At 41.9% G+C, this 25,784-nt stretch overlaps 1 protein-coding gene and 1 non-coding gene across 2 annotated transcripts in view; one reads left to right on the plus strand and one right to left on the minus strand.

Moving 5' to 3' along the window:
• IGF2BP3 (insulin like growth factor 2 mRNA binding protein 3) overlaps positions 1–25,784 on the minus strand; it is a 151,644-nt gene that overhangs the window by 124,704 nt on the left and 1,156 nt on the right. Inside the window, exon 2 of the mRNA XM_038557101.1 lies at positions 25,053–25,113. Coding sequence (XP_038413029.1) covers positions 25,053–25,113 — 61 coding nt within the window. The remainder of the gene's footprint in view (positions 1–25,052; positions 25,114–25,784) is intronic.
• LOC119867709 lies at positions 14,599–14,706 on the plus strand. Its single transcript, XR_005369863.1, has one exon. It is a non-coding gene; the product is annotated as a U6 spliceosomal RNA (small nuclear RNA).

The following is a 25,784-nucleotide window of genomic DNA, read 5'->3' on the forward strand; positions in this document are numbered from 1 at the left end:
GATCGCACGAGCAGAAGGCAGAGGGAGAAGCAGACTCCTTGCTGAGCAGGGAGCCTGATGCAGGCTTGATCCCTGGACCCTAAGACCATGACCCAAGTCAAAGGTAGCCACCTAACCAAATGAGCCACCCAGGTGCCCCAAGGTTTTATTGTGTGTGTGTGTGTGTGTGTGTGTGTGTGTTTTATGGTTTTTGAAATTTCTTTTTAAAAGATATGTATTATTTATTTATTTGACAGAAAGAGAGCAAAAACAAGGAGAGCGAGTGGGAGAGGGAGAAGGCGGCTCTGCATTGAGCAATAAGCCTGATGCAGGGCTTGATTCCAGGACCCTGGAATCATGACCCTGAGGCGAAAGCAGATGCTTAACTGACCGAGACACTCAGATGCTCCTAAAAACTTTTAATTTCTATGCCCAACTAGAGGCTCAAACTTACAACCCTGAGATCAAGAGTTACATGTTCTAACTGAGCCAGTCAAGCATCCCTTAAATCTTCCAACCTTTTTAATTACCATAGAAAAAACGAGTTTTGCCCAATTCTTATGGGTGTTCTGTATATAGTATATTATCTCAAAATAATAGTTTAAGATTACATTTGAATGGGGATCCCTGGGTGACTCAGAGGTTTAGTGCCTGTCTTTGGCCCAGGGAGTGATCGAGTCCAGCATCGGGCTCCCTGTATGGAGCCTGCTTCTCCCTCTGCCTGTGTCTCTGTTTCTCTCTGTATGTCTCTCATGAATAAATAAATTAAAAATCTTAAAAAAAAAAGATTACATTTGAGGGGCACTGCTGGCTGGATGGACAACCGTTTCAGGGAGTCACGCCCAAATGAGGTAATACTAAAAAATCTTGGGATCTGGTCGCACTCGTCCTTTCCAGGGCGCGATCCTGAGACCCGGATCGATCCCACGTCAGGCTCCCTGCAGAGCGTTCCCTTGCCATCTCTGCCTTCACTCCTCTCACTGTAATTATCTAATAAAAAAAAAAAAAGAAAAATAAAAAAAAAAACAAAATGCGGGGGAAAAAATGAGAGGAGAGCACTTGAAGAACAAAAAGGAAAGAGAATCTGAAGCATATCAGTGCTCAGCATGGAGCCTGATGTGGGGCTCGATCTCATGACCCTGAGATCACAATCTGAGATGAAACCAAAAGTTTGATGCTTATCCGACTCAAAAATGAAATCTTTAAAAAAAAAAATTACTTTGACTTGGTTCAGTGTGTATACTACTCACAAGAGACATCGAATTAAACAAACCCTGAAAAAAATGTATTGACAATGCTCTACCAATTTCACACTATTGAGTTAGTGCATCAAAATGCAACAGCCTGGGAAAAATGCAAGATCAGTAGCTAAAGTTAAGTAAGGCAGTATGTAAAAAAATAACCTACATTTGTTTTTGTTTTTGTTTTTGTTTTTTAATTTTTATTTATCTATGACAGTCACAGAGAGAGAGAGAGAGAGAGAGAGAGAGAGGCAGAGACATAGGCAGAGGGAGAAGCAGGCTCCATGCACCGGGAGCCCGACGTGGGATTCGATCCCGGGTCTCCAGGATCGCGCCCTGGGCCAAAGGCAGGCGCCAAACCGCTGCGCCACCCAGGGATCCCCAATAACCTACATTTGAATAACAGTTTTTATAAGTGTGTATATTAACTATTGTCTATTATACACATTTTCAGGTGCAGGACACAGTATCTGAACTTAGACTTAATGTGTCCTCTACATGAAGAATGACCTGATTTTCACTAGTTATAAGACATCCCCAGAAGAGAATCAAAGATATTCATTAGATTTATTGCATTTAAGCAGTTTTCAAATTAAGTACAAAGCTGCTCATCTAAAATGAAACACTAGCATGTAGGGGATCCCTGGGTGGCTCAGTGGTTTGGCACCTGCCTTCGGCCCAGGGCATGATCCTGGAGTCCCGGGATCAAGTCCCACGTCAGGCTCCCAGTATGGAGCCTGCTTCTCCCTCTGCCTGTGTCTCTGCCTCTCTATCATAAATAAATAAGATCTCTTTAAAAAAAAAAAAAAAAAAAACACTTTAAAAAAATATTAAAAAAAAAAGAAACACTAGCTTGCAAGACTTCATCGAGTACTTCGGATATCAGATTATCATAATCATTTTTCCATCTGTGCTGAATCATGCCTTTAGCATACCGCCACCATGCTAATACCTCTTACCTTAAAAACCTTCACTTCAACAGAGCAACAAATTAATAGTTAACATGCTATAATCTGTGAAATAAGAATGAGTTCATATTACTATAAACAAACGAAATGAAGAAGTGAAAACTGTTTTTAATACTTTATTTTAGAGATGGCAGGTGGGGGGCAGAGACAGAGGGACAAGCAAACTGTTCTGAGCATAGAGTCTGAAATGGGGCTCAATCTCAGGACCATGAGATCATCACCTGAGGCAAAATCAAGAGTTGGAAACTTGACTGAATGAGCCACCCAGGCACCCTGATGAAAATTCTTCTTTAGAGTAAAATTCCAACTAACAAATGCAGGAAAAATAACAAAATAAGAGTGTTATTCTATGGCAGCCACTATAATAATAATGATTTCAGGTAAGAATCATCAATGAATACTAAAACTAGTGATAGTACGGGAGAAACAGGATCTTTTTTTTTTTTTTTTTTAATTTTTTTTTTTATTTATTTATGATAGTCACACAGAGAGAGCGAGAGAGGCAGAGACACAGGCAGAGGGAGAAGCAGGCTCCATGCACCGGGAGCCCGATGTGGGATTCGATCCCGGGTCTCCAGGATCGCACCCTGGGCCAAAGGCAGGCGCTAAACCGCTGCGCCACCCAGGGATCCCGAAACAGGATCTTTATATGGTCTTAAAACATCCCCCAACAAGATTCTTAATACAAAGGGGAAAATAGCAATTTTACTCTGTGGTGTGGAATGAGATCCACCACAAGACAGAGATAGACTGCAACGTGACAGGCCACGGCTACCCTGACCCCAACTACCTGCAGAATGTGCTGGCCGAGCTGGCTGCCCAGGGAGTGACTGAGGACTGCCTGGAGCAGCCGTGACTCCCCAGCCTGGCCAGCCCCTTCCCCACCCTACCATGCCTGCCTCTGGCAGCCAGCCACCCTCTACCCACGCCGCCGGCTGGGCTGCCCCTGGGATTGGCGGGCAGGAAGGTGCCTTTCCTCAGAGGCTGCGGTGTGTGTTGGGGACCTGCCTTCTGCCGCCTCCTCCCCTCCAGGCCTGGATGTGTGTGGGAGTTGGGCAAGCCTGGGGAGTTGTACTCGTGGGGGCTTAAGATGCAGCTACCTCAGTGTGTGGGGCCCTGCCCTGGGCAGGCGGCTTTGGATTCATAGTGCCAGGGGCCTGGTGTGGGGTGAGGCCAGACTGCCCCATCGTGGCCTGGGCAGGCGTAGGTTCTGGGTCAGCTTCTCATACCTCAGACATTCTGTTTGCAATAAATGCCGTATAGCCCCAAAAAAAAAATTTACATTTACACTAGAGAATACTGGCAGATACAACTTTAACCAGTCGGTCTACGTTAAGGTATCTCCATATCTCCTACTTCCTGATGTGGTGCACTAAGTACATCATCACTTTTATATAACTCACCAAAAACACATAACCCAATTCTAACAATGGGGAGACATCAGATCAACCAATGCTGAGGGACATTCTACAAAATAACTAGCTTATGCTCCTCAAAAACATGAAAGTCCAAGGAAAAACAAACAACATAAAAGACAGGAAAGACAAAAGGCTAAGAAATTGTTCCAGACTAAAACAAACCAAAGAGGGCAGCCAGGTGGCTCAGCGGTTTAGCACCGCCTTCAGCCTAGGGTGTGATCCTGGAGACCCAGGATCGAGTCCCACATCCAGCTCCTTGCATGGAGCCTGCTTCTCCCTCTGCCTCCCTCTGCCTCTCTTTCTACCTGTGTCTTTCATGAATAAAATAAATAAATAATCTTAAAAATAATAAAAAATAAAAAAACCAAAGAGAGGCAGGCCCCTTGGGTGGCTTAGTCTGTTAAGCGTCTGCCTGGGACTTAGGTCATGATCCCAGGGTCCTGGGATGGAGCCCCACATTAGGCTCTCTGCTCAGCAAGGAACCTGCTTCTCCCTCTGCCACTCCCCCTGCTCATGCTTGTGCTGTCAAATAAATAAAAGAAAGAAAAGGAAAAAGGAAAGAAGAAAGGAAAGTTAAAAGGAAAGGTCACAACTAAATGCAGTATATAATCTTAGATTTAATCCAGGATCAGGAAAAAAAAAGACGTTAGTGGAACAATAGGCAAATCTAAACATCTGTAGATTAAATAGTACTGTATCAATGTTATCCTTTTTATTTTGGTGATTTTACAATGGCCATGCAATAGAATGTTCTTGTTTTTAGAAAACACATACTAAAGTATTTAGAGGTGAATGGCAATAGTTCTGCAACTTGCTCTCAGATTTTCCAAAAAAAATTTAAGTAGTCGAAACATTGGACAACTAGATAGAGGGTGTATGGATAATATGTGTTGTTTTTGCAACTTTCCTGTAAAGTGAGGTACAAAGCTTTTAAAGCCCTCCCCTTAAGTACCCAAACTCTCTAACTACCATCGCACTTCTCTGATGTCTTCACGACCATCTCCTTGAAAGCCTATCCATGAACTTGATCTCTACCTCTTCTCCATCTATTCATTCACAAATCCACACCATTCCCTGTTTCAGTCCTACGGCTCCATCAAAACTCCACCCAACAAGACACCAATGATGATAATGTTGCCAACTCCATTCTCATCCTATTCTACACAGTAGCTGATGACCCCACCTACTTTAAACATTGTCATCCAAAAAAAAAAAAAAAACAAAACATTGTCATCAAGTATCTGATCTCCAGATACTTTTCCAAGATTCTCCTCATACCTCATGGGCCTCATACCTCATGTCCTTGGGTTCCATCACTTGTTCCCCCTCCTTCACTTACTATCCATTCACTCCTATTTCCACATGTCTAATTTAAAGTATCTCAAACTCAACCTTTGGCCAAAGGTTGAACTGTCTCCCTTATCCCCCATCACATTGCTCCCACAATCTTGCTTATCACAATTAGTGCAAACTTTATTTTCCCAGTTGCTTCAGCTATATAAACTGTCAAGGTATCTTTAACTCCTTCATTACTCCCTACACCTAGTCCCTCTACCTCTGCTTGAAATAGAAGATTCTAACCATTCATCACTACTACCACACCTCAATAGCTCTGGTCCCAATAGCATCATCTCTGACCTGTACAATTATATTCTCCTAACTAGTCTCTCTGATCCCATCCCACCCACCATGGTCTATTCTGAGAGAGTTCCTTTTCAAAGATAAATCTCATCACAACTGTCCCTTCTAAAAATCCTTTCAGGGGATCCCTTGGTGGCTCAGTGGTTTAGCACCTGCCTTTGGCCCAGGGCATGATCCTGAAGTCCCGGGATCGAGTCCTACATCGGGCTTCTGCATGGAGCCTGCTTCTCCCTCTACCTGTGTCTCTCATGAATGAATAAATAAAATCTTAAAAAAAATAAATAATAAATAAAAATCCTTCCAGGGGCACCTGTGTGGCTCAGTCGGTTGAGTGTCTGGTTTTTTTGTTTGTTTTGTTTTTGTTTTTGTTTTTTTGAGTGTCTGACTCTTGATTTCAGTTCAGGTTGATCTCAGGGTTAAGTCTCCCATCGGGCTCCATGCTCAGAACAGAGTCAGCTTGTCCCTCTCCCTCTATTCCCCCCTGGCTCATGCGCACACATGCACACGCTCACGCATGTGCATGCTCTCTCAAATAAATAAAATATTTAAAACAAAAATAATAACCCATCCATAGCTTCCTCTCATTCCATTCCTATCTACCAACATGCATGCTCATCTCCTATGGCTTTCCTCCTGCTCTAATCCAGTCATGATGGCCTGCTTATTGACTAGAAAGCAGTGAACATGCATGGACTTTGGTTGTCCCCTCTGCTTTGGTCACTCTTCCCCACTTGGCACCTACCTACCTGCTCATCTCACTTCCTTACCTCCTGCAAGCCTCTGAGCATGCAGGAACATATTGGTGAGGATTTCCTTTATCATTCGATATGAAAAAATCAAAACCAACCCTTGCCAGTTGTCTCATTCTTCCTTACCCTATTTTTCTCTGTAGCTTTTAACATGCCTCACATCACATATTTTGTCCGTATCTCCTCTCTAAATCTGTGCTGTCCAACAGAAATAACACAAGCTGCAAATGCAAGCCACATCTAAATTTTCCTGTAGCCACATTCAACTAAAAAGAAATAGGTGAAATTAACATAAAAATATCCATGAGATATTTTATATTTTTCAACAAAGTCTTCAAAATCTAGTATGTATTTAACATGTACACAACAACTGAATTTGGACTAGCCACGTTTCAATTGCTTAGAGAGCCACTGCAGCCAGTGCCTTTTCTAAGTGACAAGTGTCACCATACACCCTACGCTTCAAGATTAAGTTCAGGGCAGCCCAGGTGGCTCAGCGGTTTAGCGCTGCTTTCAGCCCAAGGCATGATCCTGGAGATCCGGGATCGAGTCCCACGTCAGGCTCCCTGCATGGAGCTCGCTTCTCCCTCTGTCTGTGTCTCTGCCTCGCTTTCACTCTGTGCCTCTCATGAATAAGTGGATAAAATCTTAAAAAAAAAAAAAAAAAAAAAAAGACAAAGTTCATATCTTCAATTCTTTCTCCTGGGGCACCTGGTTGGCTCATTTGGTTAATCAACTGCCTTTGGCTCAGGTAATGATCTTAGTGTCCTGAGATTGAGCCTCACGTTGGGCTCCCTGCTTAGTGAAGAGTTTGCTTCTCCCTCTCCCTCTGCAACTCCCCGACTGTGCTCGCCCTGTCAAATAATATCTTAAAAAAACAAAAATCTCTCTCCCAAGAACCTAAAGCACTCCCCACTATTAAGTATTCCAAAATTTGTTAAATCAGTCATTTAAAAACTGCTAAGATCAGGGGTGCTTGGGTGGCTCATTCAGTTAAGTGTCAGACTCCTAATTTTCAGCTTAAGTCATGACCTATGTCATGAGCTGTGGGTGGAGCACCACTACTGCCCCAGCTCAGCAGGAGACTGCCTGAGATTCTCTCTCCCTCTGCCCCTCCTCCAACTCACGTGCATGCATAAACACAGACAGGCTCTCTCCCTCTCAAAATAAATCTTAAAAAAAAAAAAAATTTAAAAAATAAAATAAAAACTGCTAAGATCCAAGATCAGCAAAACAGAACCATTTGCAAAAAAGATAACATAATGGCAAGCTACCAAGCTTTCTCAAACCAGAGAAAATATACAGAATGGAAAGACTTGGTGAAATAACACGAAAGGTCATTCATATTATAATTATTAAAGGAAAAAAAATTGTCTAAGACAAGAAAAGTACCTCTCCTGTGATAGGAACAAAAGTAGTTATTTTCTAAATTTAACCAATTTACTGAGGGCAAGGAAAGCAGGCTGAAATAGGTCAGAGGCAGGACTCTTCACTTGGTCGTCATTACAAATACAATGAATCACCACAAGCTTCCAGCCTCAAAACACCTGAACTGTCAGAACAAACTAAGTTCATGCCCAGATACTTTGATTAGATTTCAATGTCCTAGGAATAACAAAAGGTACTGAAGACTTCATTTCCTGAGGCAAGACCTATAGCCAGCAACACTTGGGGTTTGCTTTGGTTTAAGGAACTTAAAAAGCCACTGTTGTGTCCCTAAAATGTCCAAACTCACTTCATTTCACTAATGTGCATTTAAGTGCTCCCTAACTATTTATTCTATTTTGTCCTTCATACACCTAGATTTTTCCTTTGTGCTTACTTTCTTTTGTTGTTTTGTTTTGTTTTTTTCTGCTTCCCACACCTGTTTTTCACAAACCGACTTCTGTAAAACTCCCTATTGAGGCTAACATGCCACAAAGTTGCAGAAAATCCTCCCTTGTTCTTGCCATCTGTTGTGTTATGATGTAAATACACATTCACAGGAGAACTGAATCCAAATAATTTCAAATATCATGTAGGGCAGAGCAGCAATTCTCAACATACAAGTATGTGGACTCCTGGGGGTGGGGGGTGTCTCTGAGGCACTATCAAGAGGACAAGAGGGCAAAACTATTTTTATAATACAAAGTTGTTATTTGCCTTTTTTATTGTGTTGACATTTGCACTGAAGCAAACAGGGCAAAAACAGCAGTGGGTAAACTGCTGGCACCTTAGCACGACTCAAAGCAGTGGCATGAAACTATAGCAGGCACTGCATTCTTCACAGGCACTCACAGTAAAATACAATCCAAGTTTCATTTTTAAATGTTCTTGATGAAGCAGTAAAAACTCTTAATTTTCTTAAATAACTCTTGGGTACATGTCTGATCAATAACTATGTGAAGAAAAAGCCAGTATGCATAAAGTACTTCTGCTATCTATTATGGCTTTTCCTGGAAAAAAGCACTGTGCAGTTGTCTGAGTTGCAAGACTGAATCAGCCACTTTTTTCACAGAGCACCATTTTTACTTGAAAGAGCTATAGGCAAACTATGTTTACTTAAGCTTGAGTATCTGGCAGACATTTTCTCAAAAGAGAATAAAGTCAGCCAGTCACTTCAAGAAAAAAAAAACTAATGGTATTCATTACCAATGACTAAATTTGAGCTTGAAAGTATATAAAAAAAAAAAAAAAATCAAACTTCTGGCAAACCATGAGCTTTGACAGTTTCCCAATACTTAAGGATAAAGGAGGCATTCAAAGTACAAGAGAGACAAATGGATTTTAACCTAACAGTATAAAATTCTCTGATATGATTTCACACTGATACGATATCCCATGTTTCAACTAGCCTTTAAAAAACTACCACTTGTTGAGTTTTGATGTAGGAACAAAGAATATCCACAATCATCTAAAAAGATGATTAAAATATCCCTTTCGGAGATCCCTGGGTAGCTCAGCAGTTTATTGGCCCAGGACGTGATCCTGGAGTCCTAGGATCGAGTCCCACGTCTGGCTCCCTGCATGGAGCCTGCTTCTCCTTCTGCCTGTGTCTCTGCCTCTCTCTCTGTGTGTTTCTCATGGATAAATAAATAAAATCTTTTTTAAAAAATAAAAAATATCCCTTTCCTTTTCTAACTATACATCTGTGTGAGACTGGATTTTCTTCATATACTTCAATCAAAATACATCACAACATGTTGCATGAAGTAGTTCTGAGTATCAAGCTATTAAGCCAAACACTAAAGAAATTTGCACAAAAAAAAAAAAAAAAGAAATTTGCACAAATTGTAAAACAATTCCATTTTTCTAATTTTTATTTTGGTTTTACAAGTTTTTGAGTTTTTTGTTTTTTGTGTTTTGTTTTTTTAGATAAAACCCTTATGTTTACTAATGCGTAGTGGCATTTATTACAGTTTTTCATTTAAAATAATAATCTTGGGACACCTGGGTGGCTCAGCGGTTTAGCGCTGCCTTCAGCCCAGGGCCTGATCCTGGTGTCCTGGGATCGAGTCCCATATCAGGCTTGCTGCACAGAGCCTGTTTCTCCCTCGGCCTGTGTCTCTGCCTCTCTCTCTCTCTCTCTCTCTCTCTCTCTCTCTCTCCCCCTCTCATGAATAAATAAAATCTTTAAAATAAAATAATCTTAAACATTATTAACTGCTAATGCAGTATAGATCAAAAAGTAAAAAACAGACAAAAGCTCTTTGGGGTCCTAAGTTTTTAAGTGTCAAAGGGTCAAAACCAAAAACATGAAAACCATTTGAGTAGGGTATTCATGAACCTCTCCTCTCCCTGATTAATCTTTTACAGAGATGACCACTCTTCATGGTGGGCAACCTTCCATACACCAATATATACATATGAAAGGTTTCTTTTTCCAAATACTTGTATTTTAAAAGCTATCCCATTACTGACTTTTCAATTTGTTCTTCCCATGTCATCTCATATAAACCTTTATCATTCTAACTACTAATAAATGTACTATAGTATAGTTTGTTTGAACATGGTACATTTTCTTTGGAACTTCCCATTAAACAATACCACAGAATTGGAGCACCTGGCTAGCTTAGTGGGTGGAGTAGGTGACTCGATCTCGGGACCATAAGTGCAAGCCTCATGTTGGGTGTAAAGCTTACTTAAAAAAAAAAAAAAAGGAGGGAGGGGTGTCCCTGGGTGGCTCAGCGGTTTAGTGCCTGCCTTTGGCCCAGGGTGTGATCCTGGAGTCCCGGGATCCAGTCCCATGTCAGGCTCCCGGCATGGAGCCTGCTTCTCCCTCTGCCTGTGTCTCTGCCTCTCTCTCGCTCTGTGTCTATCATGAATAAATAAATAAATAAATCTTTAAAAAAAGAAAATACTGAAAAAAAATTTAAAGTGTCTTTTTGGCAGCTCTTTCTTTTTAATAAAACACTACAAATAAAATAGCTAGCTTGAAAAAAGATATTAAATATGCCTAAAATTTGGAAAATTGTTCAACATTAACCCCAAGTGATTTTTTTAAGATTTAGGGGAAGAAAAAAAAAAACTTTAGGGGGGACATGCCTGGGTCTGCCTTTGGGTCAGTGGTTAAGTGTCTGCCTTTGGGTCAGGGCACGGTCCTGGGATCCTGGATCGAGTCCTACATGGGCTTCCCCGCCAGCAAGACACCTGCTCCTCCCTCTCCATTCCCCCTGCTTGGGCTCTCTAACACTCTGTCAAAAAATGATTTTTTTTTTTTTTTTTTATGATAGTCACACAGAGAGAGAGAGAGAGAGAGAGAGAGAGGCAGAGACACAGGCAGAGGGAGAAGCAGGCTCCATGCACCGGGAGCCCGACGTGGGATTCAATCCCGGGTCTCCAGGATCGCGCCCTGGGCCAAAGGCAGGCGCTAAACCGCTGCGCCACCCAGGGATCCCTGATTTTTTTTTTTTTTTTTTAAAGATTTCATTTACTTTTTTGAGAGAAAGAGCAAGCACAAGGGAGAGCACATGAGCAGGGGGAGGGGCAGAGAGAGAGAGGGGGAGAAGCATGCTCCCCACTAAGCAGGGAGCCCGATGTAGGGCTCCATCCCAGGTTCCTGAGGTCAAGACCTGAGCTGAAAGCAGACATTTAACCGACTGAGCCACCCAGGCGCTCCCGCCAAGTGATGTTTTTAAAGAAAAAGGACAGAAGAGAAGGGGTTCTAGGGTGTCTTCCTCCTTTTGAGAAATCTACCTTCTAAAGCCCAGAAATGTTTAACCATTAAATGTTCCAGACAAATTAAAGGCTAGAGATTTATTCATTTATTTATGAATAAACAAATCTTTAATAAATAAGATAAAATGTAATGGGTGATATAATCAAACCTAAATGTTTATCTGCATATAGTATGGACTCCTTCTCAAAACATCTTTTTATCAAGACCTGTCTGGTGTTTTGGAGATTTTTTACTATATTGTTGATGAAAAATATGCTTATGGATCGCAGAAAACCATGAGAACCGGTTGTTTTCCATGATACTTGTTTCAGGGGTATTTACATTTACATTACATTTTTTAAGTTTTCTTTTTTTAAGATTTCATTTATTCATAAGAGACAGAGACAGAGAGTGAGAGCGAGAGAAGCAGAGACACAGGCAGAGGGAGAAGCAGGCTCCCTGTGGGGACCCCAATGTGGGACTTGATCCCAGGATCACCACCTGAGCCAAAGGCAGACACTCAACTACTGAGTCACCTAAGTGCCCCTCTTTTTCTTTCTTTCTTTTCTTTTTTTTTTTTTAAGATTTTATTTGACAGAGAGCACAGCAGGGGGAATGGCAGGAGTGGGAGAAATGGGCTCCCTGCTGAGCACGGAGCCTCATGTGGGGCTGGATCCCAGGACCCTGAGATCATGACCTGAGCTGAAGGCAGATGCTTAACCTGAGCTTCCCAGGCACCCCTACATTTTAAGTTCCAACAGATATCACCAAATGACATACCAAGAAGTCTTTGCCAATTTACTCTCTAGCTATATGAGCGCCCATTCCTCTACGCTCCTGCCAACACCAAAAGTGAACAACACTCTTGTTCATTTTTCCCAACCTGATAGGCAAAAATTGCCGTTACAATTGTCATTTCCCCCATTACTACTATGATTAAGTATCTTTTCCTAAGTACACTGGCTTTTCAGATATTTCCTTCTGAACTCCCACTTCTGTGCATTCCACTTTTATTTTTTGTATATTTTTGTAGTATGTTGTCTTCCTCTTGGAAATTAATAGCATTTATCTCCTAATCTTTTTAATGGTATCTCAAGACAATTTCACAACTAGATACATTTTAGAGATCCTAAAACCTACACATCCAGACACAAAGTACAAAGTCTTATTCACAACACACTCATCTTCTACAAAGAAAGGTGAAAACTATGTGCATGAGATGCAAACCATGGGATTATCCAGGAATAATTTATTTTCAATTACCACATGTAAATATACCAGCTTATTAGTATAAGACAATACCATTTAGGTGTCATATAGAATCCCTTAGGAACATCATTCAATTCCCAACAGCCTAGTGCAGTAACTTTTATTGCCTCTATTTATTGATAAATTAAGAGGCTCGGAGAGTTTAATCAGTGTGCTGAGGATCACAACCGAGGTCCAGGTGATTTCAAGCAAGAGGTCACTGGCCCTCCCCACTGTTGTGCTTTACTGCCACCCCTAATTTTGCTCAGCTAATCCTATGTGCACACCAAAGTGTCCCATTTTTCTCCAATGGTTCATTATATCATTTGAAATGCCTTAATAAAAATCACATAGCACCAAGTGTTTTAATCATCACTACTGAGGACTGTCTTATTCTGTTACCTTTTTTAGGTCATGTATAACAACACAGGTTCAGTCTTACCACAGGATTCCTCATCATATCACAATCTACCCTAAGTAGCCTGTCAAAGGGTATCCTAAGAACAGCTCTAAATGCCATGGAGTTTACTGGGGCACAGCCGTTCTCACAAAGTACTTCAAAGGTAAAAGCATTTCAAGATGACGACTTGTGACCAGAATCTAAAGTTAAAGGTTTTTTTTTTTTTAATTTTTATTTATTTATGATAGTCACACACAGAGAGAGAGAGAGAGGCAGAGACACAGGCAGAGGGAGAAGCAGGCTCCATGCACCGGGAGCCCCACGTGGGATTCGATCCCGGGTCTCCAGGATCACGCTCTGGGCCAAAGGCAGGCGCTAAACCGCTGTGCCACCCAGGGATCCCCAGAATCTAAAATTAATGTAGGCATTGAGTCTTGCATGATGATCCCAAATAACCATCTGCTGAATGGTATTAACTAACTGAGCTCTGATAGTTAAACACATCAAGAATCAAATAGTCACTCCTCAAGCACACAGGCTGCTCTCACCACCCCCCTCTAGGCTCAGCCTCAACCACCATCCAGCCTCACACTTGAGCCTCTCTAATCCCAAACAGCTTGTAGTTCCCCCCCACACACTGGGATATTTCACACTTACATGCCTTGGCTCCTGCTGTCCCTCCTGCCTTTTCCATCCCCACTGCACAAAGCCTCCATCTACCGTCACATCCCTCTCTGAACCTATGCCTGGCTGGCTGTACCAATACCCACCTAAGCCTAATGCCCCTCCCCCCCCCACCAACCCTGTGTTTCTGGGGCATACCATACATACCCCATGACATATTTACACCTTCTCTTTACCTGCAGAGATATTCATCCACCCTCTGGATCAATGCCCAGTGAGGCACTGCTGGTGTTCAAGATAAAAATATCACCCAGGCATTGAAAGAGAACAAAGTGAAAGTCAGTATACTCCGTGTACTTTTTCTTTGGGACAAATACCTTATTCTTCTTTGTAGCCTCTGAAACCTAGCATTAAGCTGTCCTAGAGGGGATGCCTGGGTGGCTCAGCGGTCGAGCACATCTGCCTTTGGCTCAGGGTGTGATCCCTGGAGTCCTGGGATCGAGTCCCGCATCGGACTCCCTGCATGGAGCCTGCTTCTCCTCCCTCTTCTATGTCTCTGCCTCTCTGTGTCTCTCGTGAATAAATAAATAAAATCTTCAAAAAAAAATTTTTTTTTACATACAAGAGGCAGAAATGAATAAGGACCTAGGTTTGTCAGAGTTAGCACAACATCCATGGCATAAAGAATAAGGCTATTCCTGGATTCATACAGTCCTCCATGCTTGAAAATATAGGGTGTTTTTAAATTTTTATTTATTTGAGAGAGAGGAAGAGAGAGAGAAAGAGCACAAGAGTACTGGGAGAGAGAAGTAGACTCCCCGCTGAGCAGGAGCCCCACTCAGTGCTCAATCCCAGGACCCTGGATCATGATCTAAGCCAAAGGTCACTTAACCAAATGAGCCACCCAGGCGCCCTGAAAATAGTTTTTGGGGTTGTTGTTTTTTTTTTTTAATATTTTATTCATTTGACAGAATGAGAGTGAGCACAAACAGGGGGAGCAGCAGGCAGAGGGAGAGGGAGAAGCAAGCTCCCCATTGAGGGAGCGAGCCCCACACAGAGCTCAATCCCATGAACTCGGGATCATGACCTGAGCAGAAGGCAGATGCTTAACTGGCTGAGCCACCCAGGTGCCCCCTGAAAATAGTTTTTAACCAAACTGTCTCACTGCATACTTCATTGAAAACTGCTCTCTTGTGCTCACTTTAGCAACACACACACTAAAATTGGAACAATACAGAGAAGATCAGCATGGCCCCTGCACAAAGATATGAGAATTTGTAAAAGAGTTCCAAAAAAAAAAAAAAAAAAAAAAAAGACGAAGAAGAAAACTGCTCTCTTGGTTGTCTTATGACTAACCATGTCAATATAAGTTAAGTGCTTTTGGCAGAGCACTTTCAAATTTAAATGTGCATGTCTTCTGACATAGCAATTCCCAATCTAAGAATTACCTTATAAAAATATCCAACCAAGAGTCTTATGACATAAAGGATACACTCAACAGACTATTATGAAAAAAACTGCTGCACATCTATGTTGAGCAATATGGTGAGTTTAAAAAGAACCTACACTGAAGATTCTTCAGGATACATCATTTAATAAAAGCACAAATTATAAACAATTTGATTAAACTAAAAAAAAAGTTTATTGATACATTCATAGAAGAATTTCTGGAAAATAATATACCAAATCACCAGCTATAAGACCTGGGCTGAAAAGCAAGTCTTTTTACATTGTATATCATGTGTTTTGAATTAATTTGAATGCACACACAGATAAAAATTCAAGTTTACTTAAGATTTATATACTCTACTATATCTAGGTTATACAGTATTTTTTTAAAAGGTATTATATGCTCAATTAAAATAAAAAAACACACCACCCACAGATTTCTACTTACATGAGTCCACATCCAAAACCAGAAAAAAAGTTTTCTGTATTTCTGTTATCACCAAATATAACCTACATCCAGCCTTTGTACTTAAATCTCGAGAGGAAAAATACAATAGCTGCCACTGAAGTTACTACCAAATAATACTGTATTGATGCTTTACATATGTTGTCCCCCGGATCCTATCAGGCATTATTTACCATTCTAATCTGCCCAGATCTCAATTTCCTTGTCCTTAATCAACATCATGCATTTAGAAAATAAAGTTGGGATTAAACACAGATCTCAGACCTCATATCCTACATTCTTCTGGCAATACCCTTCAGTTCAACAAGGGCCCTTGGCATAAGCATCAGAGCTCCTAATCAAAAGGTTGCAGCACAATTTCTCCTACTTATTCTCTCCCTATCCTTAACAGTATTTCAAGTTTAAAAGATTTCCTTCTGCAAGCCAGGACCCTACTAAACTTGGTTAGGAGCTGGGACAACCAAGCACCATGGACTCCACTTGGGACACTTCTACCTCTTTTGCAATCTAAAACATAGCCCATGAGTCACAATCACATGCCTGAGATAAAGCCATGGCATCTACTTCCTCGTGCCCTCTGTTCTACTCTCATACCTCCTTAGGCCTCCCTCCAACTTCTCTGCAATTCATTTATATTTAAGATGAAGCTGCTAAAAAAAATACCTTAAAGGAAGAAGCAGTTCCACTTTCCATCTTAAAACAGGATGACCAGATATTTTTATTTGATAGTAAGCCCCAGATTCCAGACTACCTGTGCTCATCTTTTTCCTACAGGAAGACAATAAATCAACCTTCAAAGAAGCCAAACCAGATTTCTTTTTTCTTCAGAGAAAGCAAGAAACAGGACATCTCTGCTCCAACTTGCCGCTGCAAACATGATCAGGCTGCTGTGTAAGCTACTTTCAGGATTTGACATCTTAAGTGAGAGGAATGAAGGCAGGGCAGAGTCAAAGGACAGGGAAAATGGGTTCCACTAATTACCTGCAGTGTCTTGAGCAAGTTACTTTTCTCAGGCCTTTATGGAGAATTTTTTGGTAAAATACCACTAATACATATACATATATATGTGTGTGTGTGTGTATATACACACATATGAGAAAACCAATAAAAATGAATCATATATATATATATATAGATTCATACATATATATATGACTTTATCTCATTTTTATTGGTTTTCCTTTCTTAAAATAGCAGATATTTAATGCATTCTGAAAGTAGTACTTGAGGGGCAGCCCAGTTGGCTCAGCGGTTTAGTGCCGCCTTCAGCCCAGGGCATGATCCTGGAGACCCGGGATCGAGTCCCACGTCAGGCTCCCTGCATGGAGCCTGCTTCTGTCTCTGCCTGTGTCTCTGCCTCTCTCTCTCTCTCTCTCTCTCTCTCTCTCTCTCTGTCTCATTAATAAATAAATAAAATCTTAAAAAAAAAATGAAAGTAGTACTTGATTAATCAAAGGACTTGCTCTCTCTCTCTTTAATAAATAAAATCTTTAAAAAAAAAAAAAAAAAAAAAAAAAGGGCAGTCCTGGTGGCTTAGTGGTTTAGTGCTCCTTCGGCCCAGGGCATGATCCTGGAGACCCGGGATCGAGTCCCACATCAGGCTCCCAGCATGGAGCCTGCTTCTCCCTCTTCCCCTCTCTCTCTCTCTCTCTGTCTTTAATAAATAAATAAAATCTTTAAAAATAATAATAATAATCAAAGGACTTGCATAAACCAAGTCTTAAAGACAGTTACTCAGATTCAGTCATCTGTATCAAATCAACTGATCTAACACACCACCTAGTTTTGGTGACAACTGAGGCCAAAACCAAGATTCATAATATAAGGAGAAAGCTGCTTTACCAAGGACCAAATTTTTAAATATGCAAAAATGAGGGAATTTAGGGTACTCACAAAAGGTTTCTTGTATTTCTTATAGCTAAATTTTTATGAAAAAAAAAAAAAAGGAAGGAATGTTTTACTTATTTCAACATTCTAAAATAACAAAGTGATTAAAGTATTTTAAACTTAGCCTATGAGATCCATAAATGTTTTGGCCAATAGTTTCAACCTTGCTCGTCAAATTGTCTTTTTTAAGTTTTTAATTCCAGTTAGTTAATATACCCAAATTAAGTCTTGAGATAACCACAGAGAAGCACTGGACTTGGTCTACACTGCCTTGGAACCTAAGACAGCTTCAAAGAATTTTCCAAATGTTTATTAATAAAAAGTAGAATAAGTTATCTAAAAAGTGAGCTCAGTCACCAGAAGTGTTGAAACAAATGCCAGAGAGTAGGTCAACTGAAACAAACAAATCTTGTCCACTGGCAAGAGAATCAACTAAACTTAGGACTCTTCCATCTCTAGCAAGTTATAAATAGAACATGCTCAGACATATTTCTGGAAAGTAAAAAAATTAAGATACTAATAAATGAATTCTGAAAGAAAGGCTTATATCGCAGGTTGCTCTAAAATTCATAAATCACTCTCCATCTACCTACTGCCAAACCAGAGGCTATAACTTACCACCACCCCCACTCACATTCATCCATCTAAATCACAAACTGTCAGTGGTATTCCATACAGTTGATAATACCTTCCTCACCCACGGGCTTTTTTTATGCATCTCCCAGAAATACTTCACTCTGCTTGCTTTCCTCTACGTAACTGGCCTCCCTTACTCTCCTTTACTCAGTCTCTTGGTAACCTTATCTGATTCCATGATTTTAAATATCCCAACCTAGTGACATTCCAATTCTCACCTCACCAATTCCTACCCTCCAGGTTGATATATCCAACTATGTACTTGACTTCACTTAATTTCTAATAAGCATTAGAGACAATACGCCAAAAGCAAAGCTCTTGATTTCTACCCAAGAATTTGTTCCTTCCCCAATATTCTTCATTTTTGGTAAATGGCACCACCCTCCATTCCATTTAGTTTTTCTGACAAAAAAAAAATAATCTTGCCATGCTTTACTCTTCTCATAACTCTAATCCATCAACAAATCCTCTTAGTCCTTTCTTAGAAATATACAGACACTGACCACTATTTATCACTTCCAAAGCTAGTATAATCTCTCACCTCCCCATTTCTAGTGCTTAATGTAATTTTTAGACATTTTAGGTTCCAATCACTTTGAAGCCACAACTCTTCCCCTCCTCCTTCCATTTATAAGACAATCTACAAAAATCGTCACCATTAATTTCTTCCTCTCTGTACATGCATGCCACTCTACCCTCAAGAGATGGAGACTCTTTCCATTTCCTACTTGAATCTGTGCTGGCCTTGTGACTTGCCTCGATTGACAGTATGTGATAGGATAATGTGCCAATTCTGGGCCTAGCCTTTAAGAGGTCAAGCAGCTTCAATTTACTCTTACTTAGTAGCCAAGGGCTACTACCAAGCCCTGAGATACCATGTGGAGAAAAGTCACATGGACCAGCATGAAGAGGCCAGACACCAAGAGCCTTCTTGGACCTTTTAGACCAGCTCAGTAAATGACCCAGAATGACAGACACCATGTGGAACGGAATCAATCATCAAGCAGATCCACAAAATCATGAGGGAAAATTAGTTATTTTGAGCCACTAAGTTTTGGGGTAGTTTGTTATGAAGCAAGAGATAACTGAAACACCATGACAGCAATGGAATCAACTTCTAAACAACTAAGTGATAAGGGCAGCTATTCTAGACACTTAGTCCTCTCTCAAGTTATAGCTCCACTTGGGGCACCTGGTTGGCTCAGCTAGTAGAGCATACAACTCTTGATTTGAGGGTTTTGAGTTTGAGCCCCACAGTGGGATTAAAAATAAAATCTAAAACAAAACACCGACACACACCTTATAGTTCCACTAGATTCCTCAAAGAACACCTCTATAATAATTTCAAACTACTTCCTAATCAAGTTAAATGGTCTCAGGATAATTGTCTAAAATGCATAATTTATGTACTATGTATTCCCCTTCAGGGCAACAAAATTCACATACTATATTAATATTTATAATTCTGTTTATTTACCAATACTTGTCAAACAGCAATTTCAGACCATGATAAATTACACTCTCAGTTTTAATAGAGCACAAAAACTGTATCTGCCACCAGCTTTCAAGTAAAACCCTGGAAGACCAAGCCAGTTTTTTAAACATCAGATTTATGGGGAAAGAGTTCCTAACTAAAAATGCCAATCCCATCCCTTGGTCACTGCTACCACACTGCCACCTCCTGTCTTATTACTCTAGAAGCTTAAATCAGACATAGGCAACAGTCAATAAAGGAAATTTGGCTAAAAATAGCACAGCCTTTCTCTTTCTCCATCCTCTCAGAACCAACCAACTACCAAAGTTGGTGGATAAATAAATAAATGCTAACAAAAAATGGGTAAATCATACAATTCAAAAATTAGTTACTGCTAGGAAAGTTATCTGAACACTGCTAAAGACAATTACAATGGAGCTGCTTCAAATATATAGTTTCTATGCTCAACAGCTTCACTTTAACAGAAAATCCAAGACCTTTAACAACACATTAACTGCAGTGGTATGGCTCATAAAAGGATTTCAAAGTATAACAAAGATCACTTCCCTCTTACTGACTGCCCAAAAGAGGTACATGTGTAAAAGCAATTGAGCTATCATACTACAGAAATTACAAATTGTCAAAAAAAAAAAAAAAAAAAAAAAAAATTGTGTACAGGGAAAACCCTACATTTCTCTAATCCCAAAAGGTATTTTTAAGCCTCAGCTGGTAACTCATTTCGAGCAGAATGGCAAAACTCAGAACAAAATATGCCCCCTGTTAGTTTATTATAGTGGCATTTGGCATGAACAGAGAATGTAAGTGATCACACAAATCAAAAGGAAAGCCAGAAACGGAAGCCAAGATTCTCAATTCCCACTGGCTCCAGGCACATGTCATGTTTCCATAATGTCTTCCGTGTTACTGTGGACAGTCCCACAGAAGCTACATATCAACATTCATTTATACATATAGTTTTTAATTCTAATAATGCCAAAGTAAGAAATCTTTTACTCTTTCTCAAGCTGTACTGAGAAAACAACATGAAATCAAGAAAAATCTTTTTGGCTACAATCACTTAAGCAGTTATGCATTACTGACCTTAAACTGAGCACTCCAAAGACACTGCTTATGATTCTTTACCAGCCATGAAAGTTTCCTAACATTCAGAACCTCAAGTCTCTGTGTGAGAAATCTAATTCATAAGATTCAGGGATCCCTGGGTGGCGCAGCGGTTTGGCGCCTGCCTTTGGCCCAGGGCGCAATCCTGGAGACCTGGGATCGAATCCCACGTGGGGCTCCCGGTGCATGGAGCCTGCTTCTCCTTCTGCCTGTGCCTCTGCCTCTCTCTCTCTCTGTGTGACTATCATAAATAAATAAATAAAATTCTTTAAAAAAAAAAAAATAAGATTCACCTGTACCAAACTGATAAGCAAGGAGCAGCATAGCTATTCATGCCTATGTTTAAAGGCTCAGCATTAGGGCAACCCAGGTGGCTCAGTGGTTTAGTGCCGCCTTCAGCCCAGGGCATGATCCTGGAGACCCGGGATTGAGTCCCACACATCAGGCTCCCTGCATGGAGCCTACTTCATGTCTCTGCCTCTCTCTCTCTCTCTGTCTCTCATGAATAAATAAAATAAAGGTTCAGCATTAGAGATGCCCAGGTGGCTCAGCAGTTGAACATCTGCCTTCGGCTCAGTGCATGATATTAGAGTCTCAGGATCGAGTCCCGCATCGGGCTCCATGTGGGGAGCCTGTTTTTCCCTCTCTCATAAATAAATAAATCTTTTTTAAAAAAATAAATAAATAGGGAATGCCTGGGTGGCTCAGCAGTTGAGCATCTGCCTTCGGCTCAGGGCGTGATCCAGGGGTCCAGGGATCGAGTCCCATATCAGGCTCCCTCTAAGGGAGCCTGCTTCTCCCTCTGCCTATGTCTCTGCCTCTTTCTATGTGTCTCTCATAAATAAATAAAATCCTAAATAAATAAAGGTTCAGCATTAAAAACAGCTTTTATTGGCCTGAGACAACAGGATCATATGCCCTAATGGACACATTGCTGGTTGTGGCACCATCCTATTCTATACAAGACAGCTGTTAAAATATAGCACTTTTAAATAGCCATTTAAGTAAGATACATTTAAAACCCCAGTAACTTTTATATATGCTATGTCTTTCCAATTCACACGTTAAATACAAGATTCTAATATAGAAATAAGTTGTTCACTTAATTTTCTTTTTTTAAGGAAACAAAAAAAGCATGTGAACTGAGACATCAATCTGTTTTAATGGATCCTTCCTCGGAAAATGTTAACTATAATATCCTATTTTGTTTATCCCTTATCAAAATATATTTTGGCTTCATATAATTTTAATCAATGCTGACAGCTAAATCATGAGTTTAATCCATAAAAAAACCAAAAATGTGAAAAATTTTCATAACTTAAAAAAGCCATGGAAAACAGGGCAGCCCCAGTGGCTCACCAGTTTAGTGCAGCCTTCGGCCTAGGGCATGATCCTGGAGACCTGGGATGGAGTCCCATGTTGGGCTCCCTGGCATGAGGCCTGCTTTCTCCCTCTGCCTGTGTCTCTGCCTCTCTGTCTCTCTCATGAATGAATAAATAAAATCTTAAAAAAAAAAAAAAAAAAGTCATGGAAAACAAACAAAAACCACCATCCTGTGAGTTCCCCAGTGTCAGAGACTTTCCCATTCCCTCTCCCATTCCCAACATAACAAAAAAGGAAATCAGTGCTATTTACATAATCACAGGGGCACGTATGCGGTCCCACAAGGTATCAAGAGCTCTTCCAATCAAACCAAGCCACAGTCTTCAAAAGTCACAACAATTTTCACACCTACCCTTACCTCCTAGGCAGGGTGGAAAGTGGGGTTGAGTGTTTAAGCTTATCCTTCAGACTGAGGCCAGGTAGTCAATGTACTTTATCTTTTACAATAAGTATAAAAAGTGCAACATAGATACTCAAGGCAATCTTCTCTTCATTCAAGACACAGGGGATCTCAAGCTCTGTAAAATAGTGCTATCATCTTCCCCAACTGAGGGGTATCTGAATGCAGAAAAGCAACATTCCTTCCACATTCCCTTGAGACTTCAGTAATCAGGAGCTAAGCATGGTCAGAACCAAACTCAACAACACCCCTTCCTGAAAGGTTCTGTGCCCAGCTCAGCTCCTAGTCACTGTTGGGCCAGCATGCCAAGCGTCAAATCGCCTCCTGGGCCTGCTCCCCTGTTTAGTTGCTACAAGCCCATTCATCCATCTCAGAGTGCTGCCATAAGCATTCTTCAGCACTGGGCTCCCAACATGCCTTGCACAGCAGGTATAAAGGTCACTGCCACACATGTGGGTGTGCCTGCCTCAGATGCCCACATGATGATGGGATGGAATGCAATGACTGCTAAGCACAAAAGAACTCCACCCAGAAGTCCAGCAGGCTCACTTGGCAAGGATTGGTCTGCAGCATTCAACTCACTGTCAACCAATACCACTTCTTGACCTTCCCATAGGAGCTAGGTATGGATCACCAACGTGTCTTCTCAGCCCTCTCCCAAAGCCTATTCAGATAATGGAACGGTCCAGATAAGGGAAACCTCATCATCGTACCTCCAAGGTTCAATTAAAACAAAACTATAGATTTCCAACAAATTTTCCTGCGTAGAGAAAGACACCTCTACTTTTCTTTTCTGGCATTTGGTACTAGAAAAGGACTTATTTGATTGTTCTCCCTATCAGTAAAAAGTTGTCTCCAATGTCCTCATTCCTATTTGCTAGTAACATATTATTTAAAATCCTGAGCATTTTAATGTAAGCGAAATCAGCCTGAAATTTTAATCCACATTGTTAACATGAAAAAGCTTTCATTGATAAATACTTGCTGCCACTGGTGGCATTTTACCTTATATACTTCCTAAAATTCCTGTTCGATATAAAGTAACAAGTATGTTTTTCGGTTGGGCAAAAGCCTTTAAGAATAAAAAAGGCTGTTACCAGATGTTTTTAATCTAATTCCCTACACATGGGGAGAAATTCACACCAGGCTGGAAAAGAAAATCAGGAGAGCAAAGCAAAATAATCTACATTTACATGCAGGTCCATAAATTGTATCTGAAAAATGCCAGACATTTAATGTTTAAATTTAGAAACTCTCAAATATTAAAATGCCAGTCCTTCCACACAACCATTTGCCTCCTTTTTATTCAACATTTGAAGAAAATTAGGACACACAGGCTAAACATGAAACCAATTAGAATTTGCAGAATGTACTTACATCCCCCCCCATACAGTTCAGACTATGCCTTTAAATTTTTAAAGAAATGTGACTTTTCCCTCAATTTTTCAATTCCTATTAAACGGAGATCAGTTTAGATACTTTTCAGTACGTGCTTTATTATTTTAGAAGCCTTTAACAAAGAATTCCCTTCTACTACGTGAAATAACTTGACCTCACCAAAATTCCCAACTAGAACTAAATCTCATCACACAAATACCTTTTCAATTATTCTAATAAAAATTAAGTCCATGAACAAGAGAAGTCCACAAAAATCCAGATCTCTAACAAAAACAAGGTTTGTGAAAAACGCTTTACCTGGAAGAGAGCTCAATACAGAAATAGGCACATGATGACATTTTGTGCAGCCACCCCTCTCTGCAGAGCACCAGAGAAGTGCATAGCAAAGCCCTCCTGCCCTCTAGCACGCACACACACTGACCAATACTTAACCAAACACACCCAGCTCTAGTTTAGATGAACTTTCAGCTTATTGCTTAGCCCAGGTTCGGAGTGGGGGGGGAAGGGAGGAGAGAAAGGCAGAAACCCTAATCCCACCTTGCAAAACCCAGAAAAGCACAAGCTAAACCTAGCACTACAGTAAGGGAGTAGCGCCTTCCCAGTTAGTTACAGAGCGGGGATCTGGCCTGTTCTGGAGGAAGGAGCCATTTCTTCAAATTACTCCACAGAGGTTAAAACAGTCTGCAAATCTTCCGTAAAGTGACACACTACACATGCTCTCCAAAAAGTGCAATTCCCTTGCTTAAGTAGTACAAATCTTTAGTCTTCGCAATCTCTTGGTGGTTATTTCAAAAAGCTTTTCAACGCAAAAGTGTTGGCCGGGGGAGGGGGAACAGGACGAGGGTACAGGGAAGACAAAGGCTGGTTTGCAGCAACCTGTGTAACTCTAGGGTGTCTGAAGGCTTCTGGGCCGGAGAAGCCCAGGCGTTCACTCACGTGTTCCAATGAGCGAATTCCTCCCTTCTCAGATACACAGCCAGCCTCCCAGGCCTCTCAGACTCATTGCCGCCGACTCGGGACAGAAAAGGAAAGACACTCCACACCCACGCGTGTCTGCAGCTGCTTTCCTCTATCTTACAAGGTGGGGAGTGCGGCAGGGTCACTCACTGCTTCCTAATTCCCACAGATTCCCAAAACGGCCCTTCAAGAGTTTGATCGCCTCCTGTAGCAACTCAGAGAACCTGAGAGCTTCCGTGAGACTTCCCTGCCATTAATCCCGTGGCAGGAGCCACAGGGGAGACCCTGATGCCTTACCAGCCCGCGCACACACACCTGCCGTAAACTTTAAGGCTAGGAATAAAAGACGGAAAAGCCAAGCCACACAGTAATCCAAAAAGCGTTAAGAGGAGGACCAGAAGTTGTTTTCAGCTGTGTAGAGAGTCTTTCCGACCACTAAGGGAGAACAGAATTAATGAAAATGGAATAAACCTACCTTTGTCTTTTTGGGACAGAGTGCTCAACTTCCATAAATTTCCCGTGCAGTTCCACTTTACCTGCGGACACACAAGAGGCGGAAGACAGTTGGCCAGGTTTAGGGGCTCTTCCCGCACGAAGGACCCTCACAGCCTAAGCGGTGACACAGGCGACCTCCCGTGACACCCCCGCGCGCACACGCGCACACACACACACCCCCGGCTGCGTGTCAAGGCCGGGAGGGAAGCCGGGGCACCCGCGGGCGGAAGGCCGACCCCTCCGGGCTGTGGGATTCACCGCGGGGTGGGGAGGGGGGTCGAGCGGCGGGCGCACCGCGGGGGTAGCAGCCGACCTCCCGCACCCCGGCCTCCTCCGCCCACCTCAGGGGTCGCCCAGCTCCGCGGCAGCCGCAGGACGCACGCGGCCCCTCCGCCCACCTCCCCGGGGCCTCCCCTAAGACGCACTCTGAGGAGGGGGCCACGCTGCATTTTTTTCGGGGGACCGAGGGGCCCCCCGCGCTTCTCCCGGCTTCAAGCCCAGGCCCTCCAGGAGCGGGGGGCGGCAGGAGAGGCTCGAGGACGCAGCGCACCGCACGGAACCAACCAGGCGCGAAGGACGGCGCGGGCTCCCGAGGGGACTCGAGCTCGCCCCGTGCACCACGCGTGGTCCCCCGCCGCCCCCGGGAGGCCGCGGCCGGGACGCCCCCCCCCCCGCCCACCTGCCCCTCGGGCTCGCCCGGCGCGGGGGCCGC

This window comes from Canis lupus, chromosome 14, assembly GCF_011100685.1.
Source record: "Canis lupus familiaris isolate Mischka breed German Shepherd chromosome 14, alternate assembly UU_Cfam_GSD_1.0, whole genome shotgun sequence".
NCBI classification, from domain to species: Eukaryota; Metazoa; Chordata; class Mammalia; order Carnivora; family Canidae; genus Canis; species Canis lupus.